This window comes from Anabas testudineus, chromosome 22 (genome assembly GCF_900324465.2).
Source record: "Anabas testudineus chromosome 22, fAnaTes1.2, whole genome shotgun sequence".
Taxonomy (NCBI): Eukaryota; Metazoa; Chordata; class Actinopteri; order Anabantiformes; family Anabantidae; genus Anabas; species Anabas testudineus.
The window spans coordinates 18,149,163-18,162,946 of NC_046630.1; the positions used below are offsets into that span (position 1 = coordinate 18,149,163).

General features: G+C 40.9%; 1 protein-coding gene across 7 annotated transcripts in view; it reads right to left on the reverse strand.

Moving 5' to 3' along the window:
- The window catches only part of LOC113147947 (transcription factor 4), a 193,597-nt gene that overhangs the window by 42,956 nt on the left and 136,857 nt on the right, over positions 1-13,784 (reverse strand). For 2 of the 7 annotated variants that reach the window (XM_026339305.1, XM_026339304.1), the window contains exon 1: positions 11,941-12,276. The exons of the other annotated variants lie outside the window; for them this stretch is intronic. In XM_026339305.1, the coding sequence (XP_026195090.1) occupies positions 11,941-12,009 (69 nt within the window). In that variant the 5' untranslated portion in view covers positions 12,010-12,276. Of the gene's footprint in view, positions 1-11,940; positions 12,277-13,784 lie in introns of those variants that run through there. 7 annotated transcript variants of the gene reach the window in all.

A 13,784-nucleotide genomic window follows, 5' to 3' on the forward strand; every position in this document is an offset into this window, starting at 1 on the left:
CGCCAATGAGACCTCTGCTCTCTGTGGCAGCCAAGCTGTCAGGGTGAGAACAAGAGTGCACGTAGGAGGCAGCGAGTGTGTGTGTGACTACATATATGCCCTGCACACACACACACACACACATATATACAAATGTTCCTACCACTGATCATGCTGTCAGTCACTTTCCATTTTCAAGTTCAGCTTACAAAACCTTCAAGGATTCCGTTTTCTAGTCAAAGATGTTTCCTTTCTCTACTTTTTATCATTTTGATTTATTCCTTTTATCCCTGACTCTACGTTCATTGATAATTGTCTCTTGTGATGAATTTGATTGTATGTATTGTGCAATTTTGTGTTCATGTAGTTTTGGAACCTGGCCGTCATCCACACTGAACCTCAAATAAAGCTTCATAAATAAATAATCACTGTGTAAATAAATTAAACTGATCATACAAGGTCATAAGCTGAACACATGTGCGTCACCTTGGATACACACGGGACGTCCGGCCTGCTGTGCTGCTGTAAACATCAAACTCTGCTGTAAAATACTGACAGATGTAGAAAATTGGAACTCACTTATAAAATAAAATGCTTAGATAATTTCAGCTTTAGCGCAAGACTGTTGTGATAAACTAATATCCAAATGTATGCGGGTAAAATTTGGATAAAGTGTGTGTATGTGTGTGTGTTTCTCATCCTGTCCCCACTGTCTCCTTCACCTCCTCTAAGATGGCTGCCATGGCATTTTAATCAGATTTGTGGATTCCAACCGAGAAAGTTGGAGTGTTACAACACGACCAACGTCACCACAGTGCTGGGTCGCAGGGATACCGTTGCCGAGGCAACGCGCCGGCAGGCATCTGAACCAAGCCAAAAGCTAAGATGGCTGCCGTGGCATGTTAATTATTGAAGAGGGTGCAGACGGAGAGTAGGGAGCAGCGAGTGCGGCTGCTGGTGGGATGCTGGGTCACAGTGATCCCGTTGCCACGGTGATGCGAGCTGGCGACGGGCACTTGGGTCTCATTCACTACGGCAACCGAAGCATCCGACATGAGGACTAGCCCAAACGAAACACTAAGATGGCTGCTGCGAAAACATGCCTGGGTCAAAGGAAGGACATTATAATGTGACAGTAAAAGCTGAATTTAGCAACAGTTAGACAGAGAGAGAGAGAGAGTCCTGAAGCAGTGCACACACCAACATACATTAACAGACTTAATCCTTCATGTTCATCATTTTGGCTTGCAGGGAGTTTAACCCTTGACCTCTTCCTGTTGAGAGAGGATGTGCAGCCATTAGAGTGTCCGGTTGCTGTATTATATCACTTTATCTCTTTCTTCATCTCACGTTCACCAGGAGTGATTCTGACATCAGAACCTGGGGACTGATGTCCAGGTGGCAGATAGGTTAACCTGCTAGCATACAGTTACTCCAGTGAAAAAAAAACCTGCACTGGCAGATGGATTCAAAGTTAACGCAAACTAATTTTTTTTTATTTCTGGAAAGGGATCAGATGAATTTGAATGTTTCACCAGGCTCACCAAATCTAGAAAATGAACTATGTTGGCAAGCTTGTGCTAAATTATCCAGGAAGACATGGTTATTTTTCTGTGTGGAAATGAATTTTACATGTCACACTTTACCAATAACCTAAAAACTAAACACATAATTTCAAATCTAATTAAGAGAGCAAAAACGTGAGGCAAGAACGCCTAAACATAATGCAATTAGGTAGGATGTAGTTAAAAATGGAAACAAGAGACCTCAGTGTCCCACAGATGTCTTACAGTTAATGGTTTTCTAAAGTTGTCGATATCATTTGAAATTTAATCATTCTTTTATGCAAAGAAAAGAAAGAAAGTTTCTACCACTTTACTTCTGTCTGATCCCAGTACAAAATATTTTAGAGAAAAGAGCAACATTAAATCCATAAATAGAAGCCAGAGGATGCTGAGAGCTCCATGCTCTTATATCTACAGAGATGTTATGGCCTCAGGGGTTTGTTCCAAGAGCCTGACAGCTTAAATCAAACGCACCTTAACCAGTTCAAAAGGAGAGGGCGGGTCGTATGAACATCTGATTCTGATCCTATTCAGCTTGGTGATCCATAAAAATGTTAATAAGGATTAGAGTATCGGCCTCCTGTGTGGACTGACTTGCTGCACTCTGGTCTTGTTTCCACTGGACCTGTCAGTCCAGTGGATCACAGTGAATTTGCATTACTTTCTGCTGGCAGATGTGCTTGTCTAACGTGACTTGAAATAAGTGTAAGAACGCTGAGAACAGCACATCTAAGAACACGAGCATAAACACAGTAATTAGACAGCATTAGTCTCTCTGTCTGTAGTGACAGATTCCTATTGCCCTTCTAAGTAACCACTTTTGCTATGGTGTATGTAATCGAAGCATGATCAAGAACAAGACAATGATGTAATGTTGTGATACAAAACCTATGTCTGTGTATAATGGAATTGCCTTAATCACCACCTTAAGTAGAAATTAAATTCAACAGACATTCTGTATATTCTATAAAAATCACAAATCCAACCATGCAACAGTTTTTCATTTTACCTGAAAATTGTGAAAACCTACTGCTATAATTCTTCAGAAGAGCAGGGTTGCATTTAAAAATGTTTTGCTTTGTCTGAGCACCAGTCTACAAACACTTTGTAATTCCGGGCCAAACCTGACCAAAGAGAGTGTGGTGGCCAAACCTAAGCAAAACCCAATAATCATATTGTAGTTCATATCTGAGCCCAAACGCTTATGTCTGAGCAGTGTTTGTTCAGTGTGCTTACCGCTCAGGAAAAACCTAAATGTCAAAAAGTCAGGCTCCTAAACCTTACCCGTACCCAAACATTGATTTCTACATTTCTGTTCAAGGGCAAATGCTTAAGTACTGATCTACCCTCTATTATAAGATTATGACAAAGAAAAACAACAAATCAGCAAAACCCAGAATAAATTTGCCTTAAAGGTGACTAAAGCACTTTTTAAAAATAGTTGCCAATTATCAGTTGATCAATGAATAGATGAGTCAGTTACTAAAAACCTGCAGCTCTACTGACAACATCTACATTATTTACTTCCATATCCAGTAAAATATATATTGTTGTGAAATATTTAAAACATCATTGTGTGTAAAAACCCTTTAGAACCTTTTTTTCTCTGCTACCCGAACCTGTATTTGCCTTAACTTAAAATCACTGCTATGGGAAGAAATACTGTCACTAATTAAATAAATAAATTAAAAATCGTCCTGTGATCCACTGAAAAGCATCACAGAAGAAGTCGTTTTCAGCACCAGTGTGGAAACGCAGCCGGTAAGAGCCTCTAATAGCCAACATATGGAAGCTCGCGGGTTGCCAGCAACACAATCAGGACTGCATTATTTGGCCCACACTGGAATAATAAAGGAGCTAGATCAAAGAGCTGATTACTTCAGCACTGCAGAGCTGCAGGATTCTTTTCTGTTTGTTCTTTCTTTATGTCCTCCTTTATTTCTCTTTGTTGTCTTTGACTCATTCTTCTTTCGTTCTTTGTACTACAAGGTATAGCCCCTTTTGTAAACTATATGGAATCTGCATAACATCCATTAGCGGTGTGTGTGAGGAGTGATGCTTTTGGCCGAAGATGCATCTTTTACAAACAGCAGCATAACACAAATCTAAACGGGCAAAGAGTGAAAACAGACAGTGTGATGTTGACCAGATGTTAGATTGCATGTGCATTCTTTTCTATAGACAGACAGACAGATAGACAGATAGATAGATAGATAGATAGATAGATAGATAGATAGATAGATAGATAGATAGATAGATAGATAGATAGATAGATGAATAATTACATCATTCTTTAAAGATACCAGTTAATTCAGAAGACACAGAGTCAAGCATTTGCACGGTGACAGCAGGGGTTGCAGCTCCAAACTGCTTCATACGGTCTGTTAATATGTGTGTGCTTGTGTGTGACCTATTTGCATGCAGCCTGGCAGTGCCAGCGCGGGACAAAATGGGCATCAAACCAATGGACCTCTCAGCATGGCACACCGACAGTCCCTACAATGCCCCGGTGTATGTGTGTGTGTTTGACAGTGTGTTAAATAGTCTATTCCACACACAATCGACACGACTTTGACTTGACATAAAAAAAAACCCAAAACAAAACAACAACAGTATTTTTAAATATGTGAGCAAGGCACTAATGCCACACAGATTTATGGTTAAATTCTTCACACTATAAATACATGTGTTTGTATACATATAAAAAAGATCAGGAAAATTCCGCTCATCCAAACATGCTTACAACATCAGAAAATTGGGCACGTTATAAACACAATTAGCAAGACTGCACCTGAAAGCCGCATCATCATTATCGAAGACACAAAACAGTCACCCGCCTCTACGATTGAACACTTCACTGTATGGTCCTCAAATAAACTGTCACTGCCACTGAAGCTAAACTGCTAACACAATATGTGCTAGCTGTCTGAGCTAAAACAGACCATTAACTGACATTCAGCTGTACTGTGCTGCTTTGTGTTATAGTTTTGTTGTCTTGTTGTTTAAAGTGTGACAGCTGTCCAGTGTTTATCAGCGAGTCCATGCAGCCTCCCTAGCAGCTCACCACAGCATGACTGACCCACTAAAACACACACACACACAGGCACGTAACAAAATGACAAGCGGCCCATTTTCTACTTTCATAATGAAAACTGGGGGGGTTTAATGTGTTATACAAACACAAACACACACACACACCTACACATGCAGAACACACAGCTTTTCTTTATTCTCTCACCAAGTTAACGTGGGCTTGCCTTTCTGCTGTGAATCTTGTGATTAGTACATATGAGTGTAGGGTTTAGTGTGTTACACACACACACACACACACACACACACACACACACACACACACACACACACACACACACACACACACACAAAACACAGCATTGAAAATCACCATTGTAACACCAGCTAACAGTAAGAGAGGGAGGGTCTGAGCAACAGCAGCCCCACAGCAGAGCAACCAAATACTCCTGATTACAGAACTTTGTAAGTAGGATATTCAAACACAGCACCAAGAAATAAGAGCTGAAGTGATAATGCAGTACAGACAGTGTTTTACAACAGTACAGGGCATAAATCCCTGGCTGGGGTTTTGTTTTATGAAGCCGAAGCTGAAACCGAGTGAGTAAAACTCAAACCAAAGCACTAAATAAATCCAACAATACAACCACATTTTTACTTCTTAATTATATCAAGAGTTTCAAGAAAAGTACCATTTTGGGTTACATAAACAGCTTTAAGATATTATTAGCCTAGTCAGTGTAACAGTAGCCATTGACACAATAGCAGCACCCACACAGTAGGCTAAGGTCCACAGAGATCAACAAAGCAGTTAAAATAACACTAAATTAACTTTGGATCAGATCATAGTCTGATATGATGTATAGAAATTAGTTGACTACAGAAGCCAATCAGCAGGTTAGGGGGGTTTCTACAACTCCAGTATGGCTGCCAGAGGGCTTGCTCTGTGCAGCTAAAAGGCATCTGTACCCTGATGGTCTGAGTGGACCAGCCAGCCAACCACATGATACACAAACCCCCATTCACTGCTGCTGATGCTGCCTGTCACCGTCTGCCAGCTGACTTTGATGTTCAGAGGTTTGATCAGGCTGGCAGACATTCAGTCAGACACCGGGAATCAAACCTGTGACTCAGACACTGCAAGAGAGAGACAGGAAGAGAGAGAGAGAGGGAGTCCCATGGACAGGTCAGGGTGGAAATTTACAGCTATCCAAAGAATGCAGTCCCATTCTGCTCAGCTACGGTCCATCTTACTTATGGGACATGCAAGCACGGATGATTCACTCTTTCACTATGTGTGTGTGTTTGGGAGCAATAACATGCACACACGTCATTTTGGTAGCTGAGATCTTGCACACAAAGGTCAAGGGTTTATGAAGATAGAGGGATTGTTGTGTTTTCTATATAATTGGGTATACAGTTATATTTGGTAAGTTTTAAACTTTAAACACTATAAAGTGCTTTGAAATGACTTTTGTTGTGATTTGACACTATACAAATAAAACTGAACTGAATAGAGACAGATAAACTGTCTCTCTCTATATAATTATGTATGTATTTAGTGCTTTGTATCAGTACAAAAATCTGAGTTATTAATTACAGAATTAAGAGTACAGAAAATTTAGATAACAGTAAATGTAATCACTCTTAAAGACTGATATCTATATCAGTCATTTGTCAAATTTATTTAATTGTATATGTGTCCATGCAGATATGCTTATATTAAAAATGTATACAAAAACACCACATGTTCATGATTTTACACCTCAGGCTACATGCTGCCTTACTCATTTGCTGCAGATAAACACAAAGTGCCATAAGCACCCCTTTTTATTAGAAAAAAAACAAAAACAAAACTTGATGCTATACCTGATCGTTTAAACCACTAATCCCAACAATGTCACGCATCATTTCAATCTCACAGGCGTGTTTTAATACGGTACAGAGTAAGCATTAACCCTCGACTTAAGAGCACACATTAAAAACATACATACATACACATTTAGCCAGTAAATCATAAATGTGACCCACAATTTTGCACTACAGCTGAATAACAGGGGATTTGCAGCAAATGAACCAGAACCTACCAAATTCCATTTTAAAAAAACACAAAAAATGTGCTTTGTGCTAGTGGTGAAAATAACCTTGTGGAAGATTGAACAACTCATCAGCAGCGCCTCTGACATTTAGATTTTAAACGTGACAATTATGACATCATTAATGACATGCTAATTAGCTTTTCCCATACATTAGTAAGGATAAGCAGAAATACATAAAGAAGTTATGAAGGTCTCATCTTTCTATGACTAAATATTGTAGTGAATAAACATCATACATCCACAACAGTATAAATGAATATTAATAATATATATATATATACATATATGTGTTTAATATATACCTAAAAATATTTTTTTTCATCTAGAATATAAATGACAATAATGTTCAGAAAATAAATAATTAAGCTTGACAGCACCTACATGAACTGTTGTATAAACGTTGGATAACTATTGTCGAAATGTAATTACTGCAGAAAAATTGAGGCAGACAAAACAAACATTTAAAAAGCCTCACACACCTCTGTGAAGAAAATTACCATAACCTAAAGGTTGCCACTGAACGCACCAAACTCTCATTGTTCTCTCATTCTACTTCCTGATTAACAACTTCAAAAATAGCTTTGTGTGTCAAAACTGCAGTGTGTACATGTGTGTATCAGCCGTAGCTTGTGTATCAGAGGGTGTATCAGCAGCATCAGTGTCAGATAATCTGATGGAGGAGGATTTAAGGTTTAAGCCTCAGTGGTGTGTAAGGCTTTAAGCAGCCAGGAAACACATACACATGCATGCACACACACACACACATATACAATAATCATGTAGAAAAAGGGAATGACCCGTGACACCAGGCAGCACTTTAGAACACACACAACACACACATACACACACACACATACATATTTAAGGCATAAGTGCATTCAGGACACAACATACACACACATTTATTTTGATCCTCCAATACAGGGTGTAAGGTAAGACACACAAACAGAGGGAGATTTTTCAATTGTTAACAGAATGTATTCAGCTGTACATAAAAGGAGATCATAGTCTATTTTAGAAATACAATGTACATACACAAACGCATTACACCTGCTTAAAAACTGAAACCCACTTTTGTGATTGATTAAATGCTAGTTAAATTTGAAAAAAGGTCCATGGAAAGGTCCATCTCCAAAGCTCATGGAAACAGGCAGTCTAATGAACAATAAATTCACACAGTCACACACAAACGCACGTAGTGATGCTTAACATATATATAACAAAAATACACAAACACACAGTAAAATCAACTTGTTCAAACAGAACAAGTCAAGCAGATGGAGAAAGATTGAGGCCGGCACACGCACACACACACACACACAATGTGTCTATTTATAAAGTTATAATTGCATAACATGCTGTGCTCTAATTCCAGCCTACTGAGAACACAGGATGTCTACACGCACACACTTACGCACGTACACACAGACACACACACACACACGCCACTAAAACACGCCTTTACATTGAATTTACTCATTACACTCAACTAAAATAGTGGACAGGGAAAAGCAGTATCAGTACACAGTCATCAACTAACATACACGGTTGTAGTTGTGAAAAGTATTTAAATATTTTCACCATGAAATATTTTGTTGCTAAGTTGAGGCAGATTCATTCAATTGTCATTAACTATTCTGTGAGTTTTAAATTACATTCTTCAAACTTCATATTTGTTTGTGTAGAAGTTTTTTTAATAAATGAAAAGATCAAAATTAATCAAATTTTATCCGCACACTTTGAACTTTGGCCTTGTGTCCAATGATTTTAAACTACAACAGTGCAACATTTGCTGTGAAACCAACAACAGTGAAACTACTACATTTAAAGGAAAAGTTCTAAAAGAAATATCAATATATATATATATATATATACATATATATATATACTATAAATGGTCAAGTGCATTTACATAAATGTAGAAATATTTTATATTTTCCATTCATTTGAAGATTTTATAGCCAACTATAATTGGTGTGCATTCACAAAAACTATAAATTGAATTTAAAATACTGAGGATTCCTGTCACATCTGGAGAGCTGTTTGTCTCAGCGAACATAAAATAAATTGCAGACAAACAGACTTGTCAGTTTAAAGTGTGTGTTTCCTGTGGCTGCACATTGAGAGCGGACTGCAGGATTTTGGCAGGCTGCTTCAGGACTCTCCTAATTAAAACTTGCTGAATATTCAAATGCTGTGTTAGCATAACAATGGCCGGCTGGCCGGGCCGGCTTTAAATTAGGCCTTTTGTTTTAGCTGAGCTTTCTGCTGCCTCATTAAGCTGCTGGAGCTTAAGTTAGCGAGCCGACAGCCGCTAACCGAAGCTCAGGCCTTGGCCCTCGCCCTCCTCCTCTCCCCTCCTCTGCCCTCCCCCACACGCTTCCCAAACCAAAGCCCCCAATTCAGCCTCTTCACTGTTTGGTCTCCCTGGGCCGAGGCTTGCCGCTGCTGCTGCTCCTGCAGCAGAACTGTCCAAAGCATTTCTGTTTCTTCTCTCAAACCTTCACCACTCTGCCCCAGTTTCCACTCGTTCTCCCTTTTTTACCTCCATGACACATCACCCGGCCTCAGTGTGCTTCCACACAAGCCAGATCACCAAAACATCTGAAACCCAGCTGGCTGAAACCACCAAACTGCTACAAAAACAGGACACAAGAAGACAAACAACATTACTTTATTCCAGCGATTCTCCTATTTGTGTGTTTTCTCTTTCTGCCAGCGGACGGCGGGTGTAAACAAGCTGTGACACAGACAGACAGAGTGAGACGGGGGGGGGGGGGGGGGGGGGGGGGGGGTGAACATAGAAAGGAGCTTGGCACTCGATCAAGACCGTCGGCACAATGTGCCATCCAGCAAGCCAGCCACCAAACAATGCGGCGGTGCCACGTCGTGCCCCGTGGCATCGCCAAACTAAAGAGCTCCGGCTCCAAGAGAATGTGCCAACATACAAAGAAGGCCCTGAACTATGGCGAGAGAGCAGGTACAAAAAGCGTGAGGCTAAAGAGCCAAGAGCCAATGGCCAACAGCGTGGGTGAAGTGTTCAGCGGCCGGATTGGAGGCCGGACCCCGGCGCTGAGCAGACAGAGAGCGACTGTTGGTGAGGGTCTGCGGCGGGATTCAAACAACAGAGGCTCTGTTTAAAACCATCTGAACACACATTAGTGTTAGCTCATGTCTCACAAGACTAAAGCCTACAACATTTAAGGTTAGAAACATGTTAAAAAAAATTTAAACAGTAGCCCATTTTCAGTATTTGTCTACAAATATAACTAAGATCAATCAAAATAAAATCAGTTAATCTGACAGGAATTAGAAGATAATAATTTAATCACAAGAATTCAATCAATCAGACTCATAAATTATAAATAAAACAATTTTATGCAAAAACACAATTGTACATTTTCTCTACTAAATAAAGCAAAGAATAATAAAATGCTTTCTTGCTGCTGACTAATAAAATTTCTGATTCTGAGGGACATTTGACTGAACCATCTCATCAGGCCTTTTAACTGAAACATCTTCTTCTTCTGATTATTCGTTTGAAAAACGGCAACGGTATTATTAAGCTTCCACAATTTGGCCAAAATTTATACAAAATAATTTTGACAAGCTGTTACTTTCACATTGCTGTAATTGTTCCTCCGTCCTAGCTGTCATCACCTCTTTATTTTCTCCTTCACCTTCACAGCAGAAATGAGGAGTCAAAGGTGAGACAAAGACAGGCAGAAGGAGGACTGACAGTTCACTGACAGGTGGATCTGTAGGAAATCCCAGCCTTCCATCTTCATTTGCACCTGCGACTTGCACACATTTCTGCTTTTACACGAGAAAACCTGTGAAATTCTTGCACCCCTGCTTCGCTTTACACCCAGTTTCGCATTTCTAGGCTTTGCTTTGTCCCCCACCACCACCACCGCCACCACACAGTCTGTCTCTACAAATCATTTCACCGTGCACCTTGTGCTTTACAGGTGGGGCTTACTGGGAGACAGGCAGACAGTCGGGTTCACAGGAGGTCAGACAGATTCATACTTGTTGGAAGACTTTGTCAGATCTGTTTCTTTTTTTATTTTTAGATAGTTTGGGTTTTTTTTAATCTTCTAGAGGAGATTAGTATTTTAAATGAAAATAAGAACTATATATGTGCCATATTTTTCCATAGATGCATTTGGAAAGATACATAGATAGACAGAACAATGCAGAGGGTTTTCATTTTCCTATTTCCAATTTGCTGCATTGACACTATTTTAATTTTATAAAAAGAGATTTAAAAAACATAACTAGTAGATATATTAAATACAACTCTCCAAATGTAGTAATTCAGCACACACGTATTTTTGAGATTCGCCTTAAATGCGTGTTTCAAAAAAAAACACAATAGCTATAATAAGACAACTGAAATTATGGCAGAAAATTTATGACACAGAAAAACAACATTTTTTTAGGCATGTTTTGGGGGAAATGAAAAAAATACAAAGCCGCAAGTCCCTGACAGAAACCCAAAAAGAACCAAATCCCGAAACCACGTGTGCAAATCTGAAAAAAGCGAGAGAGCAACAAAAACCATCAAATGAGATGAAGGAAGGCTCTCATGTTGTGGCTTGATAAAATAAGAAATAAATAGACCTGAGCCACAGAGAGGGACGAACGCAAAAGTGCAAGTATTACAAGCGGAGCCTGGACGCTAAGAAAGCGGCGTGTGAGAGGATGTGAGCGAACATTTTCGATGTGGGACAGTTTGAAACGTGAACATTTGTTTTGTTTTTTTTTTATAGCTGGAGTTCACAGGACGCACACACACACTGTAAAGACACTCATGACACTTGCGAGGAGTCTGTCCAAGCTAATTATCCAGGCGCTTCGACGCTTCACAGAAGCTACTCTCGACCACTTTCCCCGTTCACACACACACACACACACACACACACACACACACACACACACACACACACACACACATTTATTTCCCCAGATAAACACCAGCCGCTGATGTCTTTTCCACAAATAAAGCCCGACACACGGACAGAAAGCCGTTCACAGTCCGTTCGCACTTTTGCCGCGCGGTAACGCGCCGTTTAAGATGCTGCGCAAGGAGCGCCGCTCCTCACCTTCACTCCCCCTCCTCCCCCCTCTCTCTCTCTCTCTTCTTTCTTTCTCTCCCCTCTCTCTCTCTCTCTCTCTCTCCCTCAGCATCTCGCTGCCTCTCTCTCTATTCCCGTGCCTGACTCCCAGACGCGCGGTGTGAGCGCTGGAGGAGTGGGTCTTACCGCTTTGCCGTTGTAGTAGTACATGAGCGAGCTGCCTGTCATCCCGGGGATGGTGTACGCACAATACATCGTTCCTCTCCTCCGAGAAAAGGAAGAAAAGTCGACTTGTCCTCTTTTTCCACTGCGCGCCTCGCTCGCTCTCTGCGTGTCTCTCTCTCTTGTCTTATTTAGTTGCTGTTTCGGAGGCTCCCCCCGCCCCTGCTCTGCTCTTCCTCTCCACCGTGTCCTGCTTCAACTTTTCTGGGCTTCTTGTGATGTCCAGCTCCGCTCGCGTCTTCCTGCCTGCGCGTGGTTTTTTTTCCCCGCCGACAATTCCTTCAGTTGCATTTTCCCATATGGCCGAGCCGAGGCACGCGGAATATGCAAAGTAGGCAGAGAGAGAGAGAGAGAGAGAGAGAGAGTGCCCCTCCCTCTCTCTCTCTCTCTCTCTCTCTCTCTCGCGCTCCCTCTGCTAAGCGCGCGTGCGGGAAGAGAGAGGTTGAAAGGTAGCTCACGCGCACACACACACACACACGCTCGCGCTTCTTTGGCCCCCTCCTCGCGCAGCTCGCCGCCTGCCTTTGAACTGAGCCGCACGTTGACTTTTTCCAGCGCGCGCTGCTTTGAGCGCACTCTGCCTCCTTTTCCTCATCTTCTCTCCTTCCTCTCCTCCCTTCTTCTCGTCTCCTGTCCTCCTTCCTACATGCCGCCTCCTCCCTTGTTTTTTCCTCCCCCGGTCATTTCCTTCCACCTTCTCTTGCTTCCTTTTCCTTGTTGTCCCCCCTCCTCCTTGTCCTCCTTTCTCTCCTTCCTTTCCTTTTTCCTTTCCTCTTCCTCTTCCCTCTCTTCTCCCTTCTCTAATTTCCTCCTCTGCTTTTCTTTTCTTGCACTATAATCTAATTAAATACATCCAAAATCACAGGCTTGTGCATTTTTCTTTCCAGACGTTTTTTTTTTTTAATCAGATGCATAAAACCAAAGATCTTAACAATTTTATAGTGAGTTCAATCAGGTAAATGACTAAACACACAAAACAAGGTCATTTGCCATCAAACAATCTTCAACGATCCTTCATACCCATTGTCTTCACCATTCTTGAAACCTATCATAGTTTAAATCGCGTTAAATCCCCCTCTGAATGTGAATCATGTCATATAACTCGTTTAACTCTTTAAAAGACATTTCTGTATTATTATTGAAGATGTCTGTTGTGTTGATTTGCTGTTTCTCTGAACTTACTTAGTATTTCATTTCTTTGTGTTCTCCTCTCTGTGCAGCGTTGACTATACAGACTTTTCTTAATTCCTGTCAAATAAAACTTTTACAGGTTCACAGGCCAACCATGTGTGGGTTGCTATGGCGACCTGCTACCATCATCTACCTGGTGGTGGTGCTAGAACTGGTCAATGTTTCACTGAGTAGGGCCTCAGTACACATGCTGTCTGCTGCCACTGGATAATTAATGTCTTTCATGATGTAGGCTACAGTTCAGTTTTTCCATCCGACTGTTAGAGCTCCTCCTTGTTCATGACAGTTGACACGGGCCGTGACACATGCAGTGTGAGAAAACAGAAAGACAGTAGAGGTTCTCACCAATCTTTTTGATAAAATGAATTTCAATTTTCAGCTTGTGTTCTGGAATTTATGTTGTATTAAACTGTCCTCTCTATGATAAAATGCTGCTCTGCTGAACTGAAAACCTCCAGCATATGACATCACCTGGAGGCGATCACCTTTTCAGTTTGGATGATGTTATTTGGTTGCATATGTTATGGAAGTTGTAATCTTGGTCAACCTGCTCCTCCAGCTAACATCATCTCCTACTGGAGGAGTATTTCAGCTAGAAGCTGATGCATATTTTAATA